The sequence below is a fragment of the Rhodamnia argentea genome, chromosome 8 (assembly GCF_020921035.1).
Source record: "Rhodamnia argentea isolate NSW1041297 chromosome 8, ASM2092103v1, whole genome shotgun sequence".
Taxonomy (NCBI): domain Eukaryota; kingdom Viridiplantae; phylum Streptophyta; class Magnoliopsida; order Myrtales; family Myrtaceae; genus Rhodamnia; species Rhodamnia argentea.
Genome location: NC_063157.1, coordinates 4,930,402 through 4,950,464, shown reverse-complemented (window position 1 = coordinate 4,950,464; position 20,063 = coordinate 4,930,402). Strand labels below are relative to the sequence as shown.

At 42.2% G+C, this 20,063-nt stretch overlaps 1 protein-coding gene, 1 long non-coding RNA gene and 1 pseudogene across 2 annotated transcripts; 2 read left to right on the top strand and 1 right to left on the bottom strand.

Annotated features, from left to right (window-relative positions):
* The first annotated feature begins 9,006 nt into the window (after nucleotides 1-9,006).
* Nucleotides 9,007-10,900, top strand: LOC115741371 (AAA-ATPase At3g50940-like). Its single transcript, XM_030675244.2, has 3 exons — nucleotides 9,007-9,640; nucleotides 9,917-10,341; nucleotides 10,438-10,900. Exons 1-3 carry the CDS (start codon nucleotides 9,022-9,024, stop codon nucleotides 10,897-10,899), a joined length of 1,506 nt encoding a protein of 501 aa, XP_030531104.1. The 5' UTR covers nucleotides 9,007-9,021; the 3' UTR covers nucleotide 10,900.
* LOC125316113 lies at nucleotides 9,331-16,824 on the bottom strand. The gene is made up of 3 exons (XR_007199437.1): nucleotides 16,699-16,824; nucleotides 10,293-10,297; nucleotides 9,331-9,446 (listed from the first exon to the last, which is right to left on the bottom strand). It is a non-coding gene; the product is annotated as an uncharacterized LOC125316113 (long non-coding RNA).
* LOC125316109 lies at nucleotides 16,353-18,175 on the top strand (annotated as a pseudogene).
* Nucleotides 18,176-20,063: the final 1,888 nt, after the last annotated feature.

The following is a 20,063-nucleotide window of genomic DNA, read 5'->3' as shown; positions in this document are numbered from 1 at the left end:
TTTAATCACGTTCCAGACACATTCAATAGACGTAGCCACCTTAGACAAGCCATCTCTAACAATCAAATTCAATATATGAGCAGTGCACCTCATGTGCAAGATCTCGCCATCTAAGATCAATGACCCTTCTTTTGAAAGTTTATCCTTCAAATAACCAATTGCAACATCATTCGAACTTGCATTATCTACGGTGATTGTGGACACCTTTTTTTCTATTCCCCACTCATAGATGCATTTCTCCACCATTTTACCAATCTCCCTACTCTTGTGACTATGCATCACCACAAAATTGATGATCCTCTTATGCAACTTCCAATTTTCATCAATAAAATGTGCAGTGAGACATAAATAATTCATGTTTTGAATGGAAGTCCATGTATCGCTGGTGAGTGCGATCCTCAAATTATACTTACCAAAGTAAGTCTTCAAGCAAGTTCTTTCACTAAAATATAACTTCATGCAATCTCTAGCCACTGTAAATCGTGATATATGCTTGAAAAGAGGTTGTAACTCACCGATATATTCATGAAGTGCAACACGCTCCACCAACGAAAAGGGTTGTTCATCAACTATGATGAACCGAGCAAGCTTTTGCCTACAACGATTTTGATCAAACGTCCAAGTCAATAAGACACTACCAGTACTAGGATCTCCCCCTACCTTGCCATCTACGTTGTTATTACGTGGTGCAAAGAATTTCTGCCTCTTATCTATATTGCGAGGAAACTTCTTGCATGTTACCAAATGCTTCCTCATCGAAGAAGTACCATTAGAAATACTATACTTTAACTGAACCCCACAATGCATGCACCTCATGTTATTTGCTTTTCCAGTCTCCTCATTTATGATTTTCGCAAAATGATCCCGGACATCAGATATATTTTTCTTATCACGAGGAGGAAGACCAGCACCAAGTATCTTGTTTGTCGCACTCCCACCCATGGTCGAGGATGGCTCTTCTCCACCTTCATTGGTTGACAATCCCAATTCATTATCCGAGGTCATCTCCACAAGTCCATCCACTTCCATCGACAAGTTATCTTGATACATTAACTTCACACATAAAAGAACAAAAGTAGTGAATTGGGATTTTCCATAAATGCAATGCCCAATTACAACCGATAAAATAGGAACACTAGAAAAATCATGATGTAAATGTAAAAATCTGCGCCATTTAAATCGCGCATTCACATACACCGCAAAACTTAGCTTAAAAAAAATCGAGAACGCTCTTTTTTCCCGTTCAGGACAAGAAGAATACGCGCAATAAAGGATGACAACATCCGCTGTGCACAATATCATGTTTACTCATTCTAGTTTTTCCAATAACCGCCTTGCAACAGTCATTGTAATTATCGTGATAAAATAACATGGAATAAATAACACATGCAGTGAAATTATCTCAAGCTACAGTTAGGACTCAAACTACTATGCTCTAAAAATTCTTGACAGCATAAAATGGAAAAAAAAAAGTTCCAACAAGTTACATAATCTTAAGATAACTCTTAGAACCACAAAGTTGATTTTCAACAAATAGAGCTTCCATCAATTCACTACTCACAAGCAAATCTAATGATAATAAAAGTACATCATTTCCCAAAAGACAGTATGCATGCTCAAGCTTATGTTCTTCATCTCCAGGCCTAAAAGCCCCAAACTACATATAACTAACTTGGAGTAACTATTTGAATTGTAAGTGTTTATCCGAAAAAACATAAAGCAATTAAGTAATGAGCCAAAAAAAATTCCCCGCAAATGTGTGGGCATACATGCAGACAAGTCCATTGTCCCCCAAACCAAGATGAAAATCAAGTGACATAACTCATGTCCTGTCTTTCCCAAATAAACTTCTGTTCTTAATCACTAAAAGATGTTACTATGCATCCACAACTCATGGCTTATGAAAAAAGCTCAAATAATCCAAGAATGTGATTATAGAACTCATTCTAGTGTGACATGCTTGGCGCCTAAGATGTAACTCTATTTATGAGGTGGAGGAACAATAGTTTGTATTAAGTCATTCAAAACTAGGTGTTTGCAGTTCAAAAGGCTTTTCACAAATATTGGGCATGCACTCAAGACCATAACACCAATTGTGGTACATAAAACTATAAGTTAGAATCAACAGCACATCCATCAAATTCATCATAATAGTAGTCACATAAGTTGATAGAAATGTGCATTTCCAAAATGGATTAGGAAGTCAATAAGTGATCCGTTCAGCAAATTTCAAGATTTGTGCAACTGAAGTTATGACATGTAAAACTAGTTATTGAGCAAAAGGAACAACTTAAGGTAACTACGTACAAAGTAGAAGTGCTTTCCCTTTCAACAAATAGCACACTTGTGTACCTCCGAGTAGTCTATACTACGCACCAACAGAAACAAGAGAAGATGAGGCTATATATCCTTTTCATTTTAGTCTTACATCAGGTGCAGCAAAAGAAATTGCAAAAGAAAAATTAAATACTCCGGTGGGATAACCATTTTCGGTTCAGTTTGAGCTTAGCCACTAATGAAGCCGAGAAGGCTTTGAGAAGTGTTTACCCATGTCTCAAAACTTATCATGCCAAACAAATAAAACCCCTTCTTTTGAATGAGAAGATGTGGTCAGCAATAATCTCAGTTCTTCACTTGGAATGTTACACAACAAAAGCATCTACGTAACCAATAACGGAACTTTTTCCATCTAACACAAGGCTCTAGATATCTATCTCAGGCGAATACACAGCACAAGTATATCCACCTTCTATCCAACCTCCAGCGCCAAAAGTCCCAATGGCAAAGATAAAGGACAAAACAGAAGTCTCATGAAGTGCAAGAAAGAATTTAGGTCCCAAAAAACAACTAACATCCACCACAGACGAACTCAAATTGAATCATGGATCATTCCTAAGAAGCACACTTAATATGACGCATTTAACAACCTTCTACAGCTTCCCCTATTCATCCAAGCTTTTTTTTTTCTTCCCCTTTTCAAAAGAAGAATGCCCTTTGCATCAATCATAAGGAAGGTATTTTATGCCTAGAAAGAGGTAGAAGCCACATTCACTGTGTAAAGAAAAATGTAGACTGTAGGAAAATGTTGACCTAGAAAAAAGAAAAATGTAGACCGTAATTTCAGAGGTGTGGTACCGAGAAGATGCAATTGATGTTGAGGGAAGGGTTGTCGTCGACTCGTCGAAGGGATGGGGAGAAAGCTAAGCGCAAGCGGCGAGCCTAGTAGACGGTGAGTGATGGCCTCTCGAGGGATAGTGGCGGAAGGGTTGTCATCTAGGGAAGGCGCCGAGAGGCCGTCGGAGGGAGGACACCGTCGGAGGTGTGGGTGCCGAGGAATGATGAGGCGATGGACAGAGGCAAGGGTTGTCGGCGTTGAGGACTCGAGGAAAGGGCTAGAGAGTGAGAGGAAGAAGTGAGAAAGAGGCGTGCGTCACTACGTCTAGTCTCCGTGTCTCGTTCGTGCAATTCAAAGAAGAGGAGTAGAAATTAGAAATAAGAAAATAAAAAGCTAGGGTTTACCTTTTGTACATTTAGGTTCCGGTTACGGTGTAGAACAAGGAACCGGAACTCGAATCGGTGGTTCCCGAAAAGGCAGAATCGGGAATCGGTCCCGGACACGTCAGAATCGGGAACCGGACCGGAACCGTCGGTTCGGTTCTCCGGTTCTCGGTTCTACCCTGGAACCATGCTCACCCCTACTAATGATCCCCTTGGCGGATGTAACATGGGATGGTGGCGGCCTTTTTCCTTGCGGGCGGTTCGCCGGGTAGGACGGCTTTGATGATCCTTCACCTCATGTCTTGCGTTCGGGGCAACGACCACGGTTGCCATGGTTGATGTTATTGCTGTGGTGGGAGTCGGATGCTCCCCCACCATTCGGCTTGGTTCGCGGTTCATCATATGAGTGGAGATCGATGAGCGATTCAACCACAACGAGAGCTTTGGACAGCTCTTGCACACCACGATGTTCTAGCTCCATCTTAGCACATGGTTTGAGACCGTCCATGAATGTGAACAACGCCTCGGCGTCGCTCATGTCCGAAATCTTGAGTAGAAGTTCGGCAAATTCGCACACGTATTTGTCAATGTCTCCCTTTTGTGAGAGTCTTCACAGCTTGCTACGGGCTTCATTCCTCGCACATTCAAGGAACAATTATTATGGGTCTCGCACCGCGCCATTCGGCAACAGCCACGCTACTACAACAACATTTTTTCAAAGAGGTACATGGCTGCCGTACGCACCTTGGCAGCTTTGTCGGTGATTTCGGAGGCGTCGAAGTACTATTCGACCGCCCATAGGAAGTTGTCGACCTCTTTAGCTAAGCGTTCTCCCTTGAATAGTGTTGGTTTGGGTACGTCCAGCTTGGGACTTAGCATCACGGTGATGACGCCTTGAGCTGCAGCTGATTTGCAAGCGTTGAGCTCCTCCACGAGTCGCTCGATCTTGCCGTCCGTCACTTGTTTGTAGGCCTGGAAGTCGCCTTTGATAGCAACAAACTCGGCTTAGATGCTGTTCATCGGTGCGTCGTAGGTGTCTGCCCGTTTGGTAGCTCGTCCAACGACGATGTTGAGTCCAGAATTGAACTCGTCATGGAGCTCTTCTTTGAGCCTCTCAAGTCGATCCCCCTCATTCTCGAAGAACTCGTCCATGGCTGCTTTGATGCGGTCGAGTTTCTCATCAAACGATGTCGGAGCATCGCGTGAAGTAGCTCGCCGTTGTCGTTTGCCCTTGTTCTTTGGATGAGGGTCTCAAGTGTCACGAGCACTCGTTAAGTCCTGGCCGATGATGGCGACCTTATCACTAACAGCATCAATGATGGTGATGGATTCGTCCGACATTCTCATGAACACTTGGGCTGCACCATGAACCGAGTCTCGGATTAGCAACTCACGAACACTTTGACCCGTTCCGATACCACTTGGTATGGGCCTGGAGTTTGAACCACAACCGTGTGGCGACTCGCGTGATTTTGGTGGTGATTCGCAATGCATTGAATGATGATGTGCATGAGTCAAACCGTGGTCCGAGGATCGATCACACAATGCTCACGATTCGTGTTTGGCGGAGAGTGCAAGAGTGAACCGAGGGACTAAGTCTTGGGGAGAACATATGATGTTTGTATTGATGATCGGTTGATACAAGATGATTCTCAACTGATGAAAAGTGATGCGGCTGGTGAACAAGGTGAGTTACAATGGTGAAGCTCGAGTCTATTTATAAAACAAGATGGCCAATAGCTCGGGTGACTCTTTAGCTAGCCCATTTTGTCTCATAGTGTTTGTCTGATTCGTTTGGCTTGCAGCGCATGAGTCTTGGCATTAGTGCTGGCTATTTGGGTTCCCCATGGTGTGATGATGATGCTTTGCAGGCCCACTTGGGTGTTCTAGAAGGCAAGGGGTTGTGCGTCCGTTTGTTTGCCCACTCGCTCGGTTGGTTGCTCATTGGGTCATCCGTGGCATCATGCGCGACTTGATGTTGTACGAGTCTTGCATCAAGCGATGAGTCGGGCTGCATGAGTCGTGCATCATCCACGAATTGATTCTGATCGATGTTTGCATCGTACAATGAATGATGCGTGGATGATCTTGATGCTCCGCCCACTCGACCATCTTGGCCGTTGCTTGGTCAAGTGGGGTTGATGTTGGGTGATTCACACTATTGACCATGAATTGATTCATTCCATGGTTGGCTGATCGAATCACGGTCAATCCTTGTTGCTAACTAAAATTAGGAAATTGCAGGTTAACGGATTATTAGGTTAATTAGATTAGCTAACCTAATTCGAACTCTCTCAAGTCCTACCGAATGGCAAATTAGGTTCAATTACATGCAAAATTTATTAATTTGGAGCCGCCACTAATTTTTTATGGTAGGTAGATTAGAAACCTAAAAAAAGTATTCGGGAGAAAATACTTTATTTCATGCGAACCAGAGATTAAGTGAATTCGGAGACTTGGTTACATTAACTTTTCAATTAATACCGTTTCAATACTCGATTTTCATGAAAAATCCTTAGTTTGACGATTTGAATTAATATTTTTTTTTTTGGATTTTCCCATCTACGTGGCCCATTCTTGGCCGTCCATTTTTATTTGGACGGCCTGATTTGAGTAATGGTAAGCATGTCACAAAAAATCCAATGTTAGGCGATCCAAATCCTCCATGGAATCATGTATTTGAACGGTTAGGCAGAAAACATTCGAATTTAATCAATCGGAGATAAGTACACAAAGTTTGCTAAAGCAAAATAAGCTAGAACAGGTTCCGATCACGGAGTAGCCATTTCTAATGACAGAGATCTTGATGATTACTCCTTTTTTTTTTTTTTAGTCAAAGAACTGAAAATCTCATTAATTCAAAGCAAGCTTGTACACATCAGATATTAAAAGATCCACCGTAGATTTCAAGGGACAAGATAGCTAAATCGTGGGAAGTCCTTTTTTGGGCTTTAACCTCCCACCCAATCCATTTGCTTGTTCGCTTCTCTATGTCCATGATCTTATTCATAGCGTGCCGCAAGGGGTAAGGACAAAGCATCAAATAAATCATTCCACGCTTAACCAATTTATGAAATCTAAAGCTCGTACAACAGACACTATCTATAGACAGAAAATCTCGATTTTTACATGGTCTAGTCAATCACGTGGTCAATCAATAAACGAGCCGACACTATCGATTTTGAACTAAATCGATATGTGATCATTAAATTAAATAATTGCACGAGACTGGTGGATATGATTTCAATACTGGCGCGAATAATTTAAATCTAAGCTCGCCATCCCTCCTCTTAACGTTGTATTAACATTTGCCACCGCACTCCAAGAGAAAGGGAAATGAAAAAAATCGCGTGCGGTCTGTGCAAGAAGGCTGAAACATCACGGCATCATAACGAGGGCCAAAGTCAAAAGTCCACGAAGACTTGGGCTACGAACCTTCCACGAACGAGATACATCGTTGGATCATTGCTTGCTTCTAATTTCAATTCTTCCATAGGAAACTTTTTATATATTTATATCATGAAAACCCCCACTACTAAAAGAATTCGATGTGACTAATTCGATAAAACTTTAGTCACGTTACTATATGGTTAAACCAAGTGAAATGATCTATGTTGCACGGACATGCCCCGCAAGCATTTTTCGAGTGTTGAGCACGTGTACCAAGACACGTCCGAGCTTCCGACACGCGATCAACGAATGAGACATGTTGAAACTCGCATGTCTCAAGATTAATTTAGGCGCATCTTATACTTTAAAATCAAAATCTGCCCTAGTCCCATGAGCCTTCCTAATGGCCCATTGACCCAGTCTAGCTCAGTAAATTGCTTCACGCACTGAAAACCCATTTTATAAGAAGCTTTTCATCTCTTTCTCTATTTCTCTCCCCATGTGGGACACGGAAAAGGGAGGAAGAAAAAGTAAACAATTGAGACAAATTGTGGAGTCAGAGTCAATCCAAAAAGAGCGCTTGATTGGATTTATCATGTATATAAATCCACTGGATGATTCACTAGAAAGCGTTGAACATGTCCAGGCGATTTTTATTTTTTTTTGTGAGAAACTGAAAACAAAGTCTAAAAGAATTATTATATAAATTCATTCTAGGACTCTTTCTATTATTTATTTATTTATTTATGAAAATCATAAAAATGATAATTTTATCATGTATATATATAAAAAATACATATTTAACATACAATATGTCACAATGTCCGCGACCTAAAATTCTGAAAAATTCCAGGCTAATGGATTATTAGCTTAATTATTTGACCAACCTAACTCGGACTTTCCTAAACCCTACCTATTCATAACTTAAGGTTCAATGTGAGTAACATGCAAATGTTTTCAATTGGAGTCGCCACTAATCACTTTTGGTAGGTCGATTGGAAACCTAAATAAAATAATTGGAAAACTATTTTATTCCTACGAACTAGAGATTAAGAGTCTTGGAACTTGATTACGTTAGATTACTCTAACGTCCGTTCGGTATCATTTTATTTTCCGAAAAATCGTTTGAGAGGATAACATTAATTGATTTTAAGGATTATTGATGGAATACTCGATTATGCGAGCCGCTTAAAGTTAAGCCTACCACGAGCAGCAAAATCAAGAACAAATCCGGCGAGGACAAGTGCAATCACCGGGATTGAAAGATTGAACTCCAAAACGTGATATCTCCTTTACTGATTGTGCTTCCCACTTCAAGTTAAGCCCCGTCCACTTCTCTCCCACGTGTCGCTCCTTTTGGTGACAATTTCTCAAGAGGACTCCATGAGCGTGGCCATGGATCTGAGGATTCCACCAAGGGATTTTCCTTTCTTCACATAAAGAGCTCGGTGGACACTGACGGTTGAAAACGCGTAGCGGATGGCCTCGGTACAGCAGCTTCGTTGGTAGCTTTACGGGAATTCATTGATCACAAGAAGAATTCTCGGCCTTCAAAAGTTTGGAAAGGTCTCCTGCAATTTGGAGTTCGCGGTCAAACCGGGAAAAGTAATAAAAAAAGGACGATAAGAAGAAAATACTCAGGAAGGCGTCTTTTTCTGTCTTTGCTTTTGTCCTCTTTTTCTCTAATCGAGGCAAAGTAGTCCACCCTTCGAGGCAAACTATTAGCCAATCGCGTCGTGCGATAAATTAAGATGCGCGACTCCATCGAAACGGAATGGGCCATGTGGGGTTTCGCCTTGTATCAAAACCCCGATCGTTAAGTTGGACAATTTCATGGGCCTTATTACAAGGGCAAGAAGACTGAAACATCACGGCAATTGGCAGGGCAAAGTCAAAGTCTACGGAGACTTTGACTCCAGGAACCAGCTCGGTCAAGAAGGCAACGCCACACCCCAATTTTTCCTTTAAGACCGCGAGCATCTCGGTCTGGCTTCCATGTCACTAGCTCACTCTATAAATTCCAACACCGACTTCGCTGTTCTCTCATTCACCCAAACATATCTCATATAATCAAGGGCTTCTCAATTACCGTCTGTTGCCAAACTGCTTACCGTCTGTTGCCAAACTGCTTAGATGACGACCCCGGCCTCCACTCCGACCGACTTCAAGAATGCCATTGCGGTGGCCAAGGCGGTGCTGTCCGCCGCGGCCTCTGTGACGGCCACCGCAATGGTGGTGCAGTCGATGGTCCACACGATCGTCCCCCATGAGCTCCAGGGCTTCCTCTTCTCCGGGATCCGCGGCTTCTTCTCTCGCTTCTCCAATGAATTGACCCTGGTCGTCGATGAGTACGACGGGTTCGTCCAAAACGAGCTCTTCGAGGCGGCCCAGGTGTTCTTGGCTGCCAAGCAAACCCCTTCGACGACGCGCATCCGGGTGTCCAAGCCCACGAAGGAGAACCACCTCACTCTGGCTATGGACCGGAATCAAGCGCTGGTGGATACGTTCCATGGGGTTGAGCTCAAGTGGGTTCGCGCGTCGAGACAAGTCGACTCGGGCTACCAAGTTCATCACGGCCATAACTCCTCGGTTCAGTACGAAGTTCAGTACTTCGAGCTCAGTTTTCACAAGAAACACAGGGAGATCGTGCTGAATTCATATCTGCCGTTCGTACTCGACGAGGCCAAGTCCATGAAGCAGGGGAAGAAGACGTTGAAGCTCCACACTCCGAGCTTCGACCGCGTCTATGGCGGTAACTATCTTCGAATATTAAGTTGGAACTAACGAAATTATTTATGAAGATTTTTAATTCTGCTATTATAAGTGTGGATCAAGTGTGGACGAAGTGTGGACAGGAGTAAAAATACTAAGTTCACAAAACTTCTTAAATTTAATCGGACTAGCCAGAAGTATCAAAGACATTGTAAATTTGCAATTAAATGGACCATTTCAAAGATAAGTACATGCTACAGACAACATACTATGATTCTGCTCCCAATTTCTTCTTCACAAACATTTTCCTCTACAGGTCCTCTCTCAGATGCGTGGGCCTCGGTGAACCTCGATCACCCGGCAACATTCGAGACGCTGGCCATGGACCTAGAGCTCAAGAAGACGATAGTCGACGATCTTGAAAGGTTCTTGAAGAGGAAGGAGTACTACAGGAGAGTCGGCAAGGCGTGGAAAAGAGGGTACTTATTGTACGGACTGCCCGGCACGGGGAAATCGAGCCTGGTCGCGGCAATGGCCAATTACTTGAACTTCGACATATACGACCTCGAGCTGAGCGGGCTCCGTAGCAATGCGGAGCTCAGGAGGCTGCTCGTCGCCACCGCGAATCGGTCCATATTGGTGGTCGAGGACATCGATTGCACCATTGAGTTGCAAGACAGGAAGTCCGAAACCCGAGCTGCGCGCATGAGTAACATGTCGAACAGTTATCCACGAGAAGATGTACGGTATTTTTTATTTTCTTGGCTTTCCTTTCGAGTATAAGGTTTACTTCAGTTTGTTGCACATTACGACATTAATTTTTGTCTCGTGGAACAGCTGACATTGTCTGGGTTGCTCAACTTCATCGACGGGCTTTGGTCGAGCTGCGGCGATGAGCGGATCATAGTCTTCACGACGAACCACAAGGAGAAGTTAGACCCGGCCCTGCTGCGCCCCGGGCGCATGGACGTGCACCTTCACATGTCCTATTGCACCCCGTGCGGGTTCAGGCTTCTCGCTTCTAATTATCTCGGGATCGATTGCCACGAGCTCTTCGACCAGATCGAGAGTTTGATCGCGGCGAGGAGAGTCACTCCAGCTGAAGTAGCGGAGCAGTTGATGAAGAGCGACGAACCGGAGGTCGCTCTCAGGGACGTGATTTCCTTCCTCGTTAATCACAGGAGGAAAGAAAACGAAGAAGTCATAAAGGAGAAAGTTTGTCAGTGCCAATCGGTTGAAGAAAACGGAGGGACTCAAGAGGAAAGCGGAAAGTGCGAAGTAATTGAAGAAAAACAATAAATATCGATTAACTAAGATTAGTAATTATTGAAGAGAAATTGATGCAGGGAACTACTGCATGGTCATCCGAATCATTAATTATGTGGATCAAATGGCAAATTTAAATGATCAACAGTCTAGATGAACTCAATTTACATGGTCTATCAACCATGCGACATTTTCTTGCGAGCGATATTTACATCATTCCGGCAATATAATTTGCTTTATATAGTTGTATCGCTTTAACCATTCCAACATTTTCGTACAATAATTTATTGTAATTCCACAATTTCTTGTAAGCTAGACTTGCCTATATGGATTGATCTTGGTATATGCTGGTTTCTCTGCAACTCCCTCTCTTTCCATCTTGACTGTTAGATCTCCGTACTGGGACAAAAAAGTCAGAAAATAGAACACGTTCTATCCTTTCATTTGACTGTTAGATCTCCCAATGCCGCTTTGTCCCTCTAATCAAGAAGAAAATGTGAATAAAGTTATGCGGCTTCTCTACCACTTGATCAAGCAGCTTCTCCTTTTTCCGTTCAAGACCGGAAGCTGAACAAAGTAACAAAATTTCAACTTCTCATGGTTTGGACCACGTATGTTTTTCTTTTTCTTTTTTTTCTTTTTTTCATATGAATGGGGGTCAATACTTATTTGAGCACTCAAAATCATTCTCGTTCGATACAATCTCCTCCGTTGCCCACACATCGATTCATTCTTGAATTCACATGAGTCCGAACCCAATCGATCATCGATCAGGACAGATGAGACCTTCATTCACATAATCGGATGAGGTTATCGCTTGCGTAATCATTTTGGGTTTTTTTTCCCCTAGAACACGACAAGCTTTAGCAAAATTAGAACGAGGGACAAAAGGTTCCGTCTGACACTGGTTACTCAAATGGTGCAGCGGGAGTTAAGGAGCTATTGTTAAATAAATCATCCTAAATGTTACCGATTTATGAATTTTTTTATCTTTAAGAAGTCCAGCCAATAGTTTATAACTATGCAGTCAAACTATTTTCAAAGTGATTTTGCCTTACATCGAGATGCGATCATTGAATTAGATGATTGCACGGAATTGGTCAATCTGGTTTTGACATAAAAATTAAAGTGGACGGGGACTTGGACAAAGCAATCCAAGTCTTTGTCGAGAAGGAAACACGAAAGTGCACCATACATTCGTAGCTTTGTACTTTACAGTCGGACCTATGTCACGGGCCTGAAGTTTGAACCACGACCGTGTGGCGACTCGTGTGATTTGGGTGGTGATTCGCAACGGATTGAATGATGATGCGCACGAGTCAAGCCTTGGTCCGAGAATCGATCACACAATGCTCACGATTCGTGTTTGGCAGAGAGTGCGAGAGTGAACCGAGGGACTAAGTCATGGGGAGAATGGATGATGTTTGTATTGATGATCGGTTGATACAAGATGATTCGCGATTGATGCAAAGTGATGTGGATAGTGAACAAGGTGAGTTACAATGGTGAAGGTCGGGTCTATTTATAATACAAGATGGCCAGCAGCTCGGGGGACTATTCAGCTAGCCCGTTTTGTCTCGTAATGTTTGTCTAATTCATTTGGCTTGCAGCGCATGAGTCTTGGCACTGGTGCTAGCTGTTCGGGTTCCCCATGGCGTGATGATGATGCTTTGCAGACCCACTTGGGTGTTCTAGAAGGCAAGGGGTCGTGCGTCCGTTTGTTTGCCCACTTGCTCAATTGGTCGCTCATTGGGTCGTCCGTGGCATGATGCACGACTTGATGTTGCATGAGTCTTGCATCGTGCGATGAGTCAAGCTGCATGAGTCGTGCATCATCCACGGATTGATTCTGATATATGTCCGCATCGTACATCGACCGATGCATGGATGATCTCGATGCTCCGCCCGCTCGACCATCTTGGGCGATGCTTGGTCGAGTGGGGCTGATGTTGGGTGATTCACATGATTGATCACGAATTGATTCATTGCATGGCTGGCCGATCGAATCATGGTTGATCCTTATTGCTAACTAAAGTTACAAAATTGCGGGTTAACGGATTATTAGCTTAATTAGATTAACTAATCTAATTCGAACTCTCCCAAGTCCTATAGAATGGAAAATTAGGTTCAATTACATGCAAAATTTGTTAATTTAGAGCCGTCACTAATTATTTATGGTAGGTAGATTAAAAACCTAAATAAAGTATTCGAGAGAAAATACTTTATTTCATGCGAACCAGATATTAAATGAATTTGGGGACTTTGTTACATTAACATTTCATTTAATGCCGTTTCGGTACTCGATTTTCATGAAAAATCCCTAGTTTGATGATTTGAATTAATTTTGTTTTTTGGATTTTCTTTTATTAAATGCAATGCTAATGCAATATAACTATATGACATGTGAGATGTAATGACATGGCAAAATGAATGAAATGGCATAACGGCGTGTCAAATGTGCGTGACATGGAAAATGATAATGCAAACTAAATTATATGCAATGCCAAATGAATGACACTTTTGGTATTTTTTGTGTATTTTCGGATTCATGAAAAAATTAAGTTGAAAGACTACCCTAAAGTGAAATAATATCCAATTTAATTCAAGAAATCGATATCTCAAAGTCCTAATTTTTCTTAAATGTTATTTTCATGGAAAAAGTGAAGAGAAACGTGACTTAACTTAAGAAAACGTGACATCTTTTTTGTATTTTTAGGAATTTATTTAAACCATGAAAATAATGAAATTTGAACAAAAGTAAACAATACTGCCCATGAAACACCTTTAAATCCGAAATTTCGATTTTATTCACAACATTCCCCGAGATTAGGGCTAGCAAGTGAATATATTATAGAATTACCATCGTCCGGGCAAACCTTGAAATTCAGTATAGGAATTAGCAATCTGATCCTCGAAATTGAGGATTTGATATCTAATTCACACGTATGGGTACAATCGTACTTTGAGATCAAAGTCATATATTACCTTTAATGTACTTTTTTCGAGGGACAGGGCACATTTGGAGAGCATGTGTTATGGGCAATATTGTTTACTAAAGTTCAAACTTTATAACAGAGATAACATAAAGTAAATGGTAAACAATATGCAAAAAAAAATCATCCACCAAGGCATATCAATTTCCAAAACCATAGAGGATTGCCGAAAATTGTAAAGCAATCTTACCTTATCCATCAAGATTTATATATTGTAAAGTTGGAAAATTATCTTTTAGGATATTCAAAAGTATTTTAGATAATTCCCAAATTTTTAAAGATATGTTCGGGATATCCAATCGAAGTAAATACTTATCCGATATGCCCAAATTTTTCGAAAAAAGTCCAAATTTGAATTTGAGAAAATCTGAATATTTCGAATTATAGGCTCAATCTCTTAAGGATAATGAAAGTCAAACCCCAAAGCATATCAAAGATCTGCACAAAATTCAAGAGATACGCTCCCCATCCAAAATCCACCCAGTTAAGCAACCATGTATATCCAAACTTCATATCATCTTTTGAACTTTCAATTCAATCAAGCAATATTCAGAATATAGCAAGAGATAAAAGGAATTACCTAACTCAAATTTTGAAGCGTCACCAAGCAACTTTAATAGGCTAGGGATGCTTCGCACGCACGATTAGGACCCGCAAGGCGAATCCACAGCAGCGAACAACAACTAATTTGAGGCCGAATCGGCAGGGAAAACGTGCACGAACAGCGAAGGAGTCCGAGGCTAACAACGACAAAAATCGGCCTTGAACAACAGATGGAAACTGGACCGATTCGGTTGCGGTATTCACGTGTGGGTTTGGGACTCTTGAATTCGGTGAGCTACTTTGCTGGTGCTGAACGACTTTTATATAATCTGCAAAAGAAAAAGAACACTGCAAAAATCGCTTGAAGACAATTTCAATGGGCCGGCTTTGGTGGAACTTGTCAGGAGCTCATGTGGATGCTTTGACTTTGCGTTCTAGTGGATTCCTTCTTTTGTCTTCACTTGATTTGTTCTTCACAGCAGCCACCGCTTCGATCGTCCACCTCTCCTCCTCCTCGTGGCCTTTTGTGAATGTATGATCAATTGCCGGATTGCACGCCGGGAGAACTCCTCAAAGACGAAGCTTTGACACTAGCTGGTACTAGAATTGTCCGAGTAGATGTGGCAAAATCTAGCGCTACGTCGATGCAACTAGCTGGTCAGACTAGACGGAGCAGCTGGAAGCACGAAGAAACTTGACACGGAGGAGGGTTTCAACTCTTGAAGGGAAAACCTTCGAACTCCTCAAGCTTTCCCTATTACTTTTCTCTTAGTATCTCACGTGAAGGCTCGAGTGCGTCTGAGCAGAAATTTTTGCTGGTCCCCCTTAACCCTAAGCTATCATGACAGATATACATATAGAACAAGGATTTAACAGCAAGCGTAGGATTTAATCTAGGCTGTCAAATTAGAAGTCCTAGCTTAGATACGATTCAACGGTAGCCGTAGATAAAAAAATCCGATAATTAAGGGTGCGTATGGTAACGCTCCAGAAAAAGTGTTTCTGTTTCCAAAGTGTTCCCGGAACACTTTGGGAACAGAAACGCGTATGGTAAAAAAGTGTTCCCAAAGTGTTCTGAACACACTTTTCAGAAATGGGAACACTTTTGGAGCAGAAATGAGAAACAAAAAATACTTGTTTCTTTGTTCTCGGAACACTTTTATCAAAGCTTTTGAACACATTTTATAACGAAAGAGGAACACTTTTTGCAACCCTCTGTTCCTGGACTACTCCTTCACTCTTTCAAAGACGACTACTTTTTATCAAAACTTTTGAACACTTTTTTTTTTTTGTAGTTACCAAACGCGTTTCTATTCCCAAAAATCGTAGCCGGGAACAGAAATAGAAAAAAGTGTTTCTGTTTCAAAAGTTGTTCTGAGAACAGAAACGTTACCATACGCACCCTAAGAGTCCCATTCCCTGGAAACACTTCATGAAATTCGGCCATATGGAGCAAGAAGGGCCATCCGCAAATTGATGTTCTAATGGGCTTAATCACACGATTTCGGACTCCAATTGGGTTCCAATTAATTAAACAGTTACTTAATTAAAAGCCTTAAAATTTAATTGAACAAAATTGGGCCGATTTGAAATTAAAAACAAGTCCAGAACCCATTGAAATTTCAGCACATATGACCTTCAAATTACTGAAAATTTGCTGTTAATTCAAGTCCAAATTGCCTGATGGAATTAAGCTCAAATCCCCCGTCGGAACTCCAAAAAAATACGTGAAAAATGATCTAATTATTTTTGTTTAGAACTAAAATTAGTTTTAATCTTTTTATATAAAAATGACTGAAACAAGTTAGTCAAAATTTAGGTGTTAACAATCCTCGAGTGAGGATATTGCCGGACCGTGATACTTGCATAGGAAATGTCACTAGCTCGCCATTTATAAATCCAAGACCGACTCGTCAACGACAACGATCTCCTCCAGCCAAATATCATCTACCCCAAACGGAGTACTAATCTGAAAAGAATGGCGGCCCCAACTCCGAACAACCCCATCGCAGTGGCCAAGGCGGTGCTGTCTGCCGCGGCCTCCGTGACAGCCACCGTGATGGTCGTGCGGTCGGTGGTTCGACCATTCGTCCCCGCCGAGTTCCGGGGCCTCCTCTCCTCCGGGATTCAATGCTTCTTGTCTCGCTTCCGCAACGAAGTGACCATGGTCGTCGAAGAGTAGGATGCATGGGTACGCCCAGAACGAGCTCTTCGGGGCGTCCCAGGGTTTTCCTGGCTGCCAAGCAGTCCCTCCCGATGCGGCGCGTGTCGAGACAAGCCGACCCGGGCTACTGACTTCATCCAGGCTGGAACCCGACAATTCAGCACGAGGTTCAGTACTTCGAGCTCACTTTTCACAAGAAGCACAGGGAGATCGTGCTCAAATCCTATCCGCCTTTCGTCATCGACGAGGCCAATTCCATGGAGCATGGGAAGAAGACGTTGAAGCTCTCCACTCCGAGCTCCGGCGGTAATTATCGTCCGACATTATGTTGGAATCACCGGAGTTATCTTATAAATATGTTCAATTCATAGGTAAAATTCCAAAGAACATTAAGGTCAAAATTCACTAGAACCAGTCTTGCACCTTCTTATCTATGATTCTGCTCTCAATTTCTTCAACAGAAAACTGAATTTTGTATCTCCATCACAATTTGTTTCCTCTACAGGTCCTTTCCCGGTGCGTGGTCCCTGGTGAACCTCGACCACCTGGCGACATTCCGGACACTGGCCATGGACTTAGAGCTCAAGAAGAAGATCCTGGACGATCTCGACAGGTTCGTGAGGAGGAAGGAGTACTGCAGGAGAGTTGGCAAGGTGTGGAAACGAGGGTACTTGTTGTATGGACCCCCCGGAATGGGGAAATCGAGCCTGGTCGCGGCGATGGCTAATTACTTGAATTTCGACATATACAACCTAGAGCTGAGCGGGCTCCGGACCAATGCGGAGCTCAGGAGGCTGCTTGTTGCCACCGCAAATCGGTCCATATTGGTGGTTGAGGACATCAACTGCACCATTAAGTTGCAAGATAGGATTTCGGAAACACGACCCGCAAGCATGAATACAATGTCAACGGGTTATCAGCGACAAGATCAAGTACAATTTTTTTAGTTCAATTTGTTGCGTACTAGGAATAAGAACAGTCCTCGACATTTTACTCATGTTTGTCACTACAACATTGAATTTTCTTTTCCCTCACGGAACAGGTAAGGTTGTCTGGATTCTTCAACTTCATCGACGGGCTTTGGTCGAGCTGCGGCGATGAGCGAATCAAAGTCTTCACGACAAACCACATTGAGAAATTTGACCCAGCCCTGTTGCGCCCGGGGCGCATGGACTTGCACGTTCCCATGTCCTAGTGCACCCCTTGCGGTTTCCGGCTTCTCGCTTCTAATTATCTCGGGATCGATCGCCACAAGCTCTTCGACCAGATCGAGAGCGCAATCACGATGGCTAGAGTCACTCCGGCCAAAGTAGCGGAGCAGTTGATGAAGTGCGACGAACCGGAGGTCGCTCTGGGGGATATGGTTTCCTTCCTCGTCAATCACAAGAGGAAATAAACTGGAGAAGTCATTGAGAAGAGAGTTCATCGGTCCGAATTGGCCGAAGAAAATGGAGGGAGTGAAGAAGAAAGCAGCGAGTGCGAACTAATTGAAACATAAACGACAAAAATCGATGGCGGTGGTATGGTTCTAGACTTTTTTGTATCAAGCATGACGAAATAACACAACTAGACCCGTCAAACTAATGAGTCCAATTGGGTCGAAAATAGTTTGACCCTAATTAATCCATTTCTATGTAATGCAAATATAGCGACCCATATCTAACTCAAGTCGATATCCATTTTTTTAGCAATTTTTCTTCTTAAATTGCTGACTTTAAAGAATAGGCGGCTCCATGGACCGGCTTATTGAGCTAGTGAGGGAGCTCGGGGTTCGGTTATAGATGGGATCGTGAAAGTGGTATCATAAATCACGAAACGAATGTGAGCGTTAAACTCATTTCTACTTATTTGTAAAATTTTAGATGATCCATACGCAACTCGGTCCATAGAAAGTGAATTTGAAGAATGGGTTCAACCCCTTATGTCTTGCTCCAATGCAACACGTCGTCTTTATGCGCGTATTAAACTCCCACATCCAGCAGCTAACAAGTAAGATTTTCTCCGAGTCATGAAGAATGAATTACATGTCTCAACAGTTATGATCAGCTTAAATTTTTCTATGCCTCTCGTCAAGTACCGCAAAATCTGAGCAAACCCTTTCCGCGCTAGCTGCGATTCAACTTGCCGAACCAATTACGCTAGTCACTGTTGCTGAAGATTCCTGTGCAACTAATAGGAAAAATCAGATCGGAAAATTCACAGAGACATTTCATCAAGCATGTGGGCAACAACATGCATGGTTTCCGCATAAAAGAACCCGTCACTCGTTCGGTCCAGTCATTTCGTCGCAATTGATAGAAGACCAAGCAGCAAAAATCAACTTTCCCAGTTGAATTAATCACCTGAGCAACTGTTCGAAGATAGATAGAGGGTCACATGAATGCTTTACACAAAGTGTGGCTTTAATGGCATATTATGAGTCAGAAATGGTGCTCGACAATTCTTTAATGGCCTAATCAAACTAACCGAAGGCCGTATAATGCTAAGTGAAAAAGATTTAGTTAAAAAAAAGATACTGCAATTGGCAACATTTAAGAAGTCCTAATCGACCAGCGGCAAACTCGGTCGATAAAGAAAGTTTGGTTGGAACAATTGACTATTTGGAGAATCGGCAGAAGTCATCGACAACACGCGACGTGAAAATTGTAACTTCTCGGAGGTAATCGTTGCATGAAGTGACTTCTTGTACTACTCGCTAATAGAATCAGGAAGTCGCTATTGTTTGCAACCGTAGGTAATGGGTTATCAACACCCGCATTATACTCATTATAAAGAATATCCTCGATCAATCAAAGAACTCAGCATTTTTTCTACAAATTTATAGTCATCTTTATTTTTCTGCTATTTACATGACTGACGACGATTGCCTCCGATCTCCGTACTTTTAAATACCTCGGTCATTTACTGTCCTTGTCCTAAATCAATAAAGGAACACTGCAGGCTTTTTGCTAAAAGCAAAGTAAGCTAGAAAACGGTCCAACTGAGTCGAGGAGAAATCGTTAAAGAGAACGCTCAAGATGGAATAGATAGATGAGAATAACACCCCGCGCGAGGACCCCTATAGCTTTTCTAGTCGACTTGCGAACGAGCACCGTCGGTAGAGATAAAACTTTGATCTATGCTAATCATATACCTAACTAAACTACTTCAATCATCGGTCTCTCATTTATCGGGATAATTATAAAAAAAAAATCATAAACCTATTATAATTGTATCAATTCAATTCTAAATTATTTTTTTTTGCGCAGCCGTCGTCCACTTCAAGGCTTGCCGACCAAAATTGGTTGAATGGACTGAATTGATATGATTGTAAAAGATTTAGAATTGAATCGATAGCAAAAAAAGTTTAGAATTGAATTGGCACAATTGCAAGGCTTAAAACTTTTTTGATAATTTCCCCTCATTTATCCTCAAGTATCGCACACCAATACATCGATCTCCCGTGGTCATATTCATCGCGCGTTTCATCCGCCGATCCCCTCCAGTCAAGTATCATC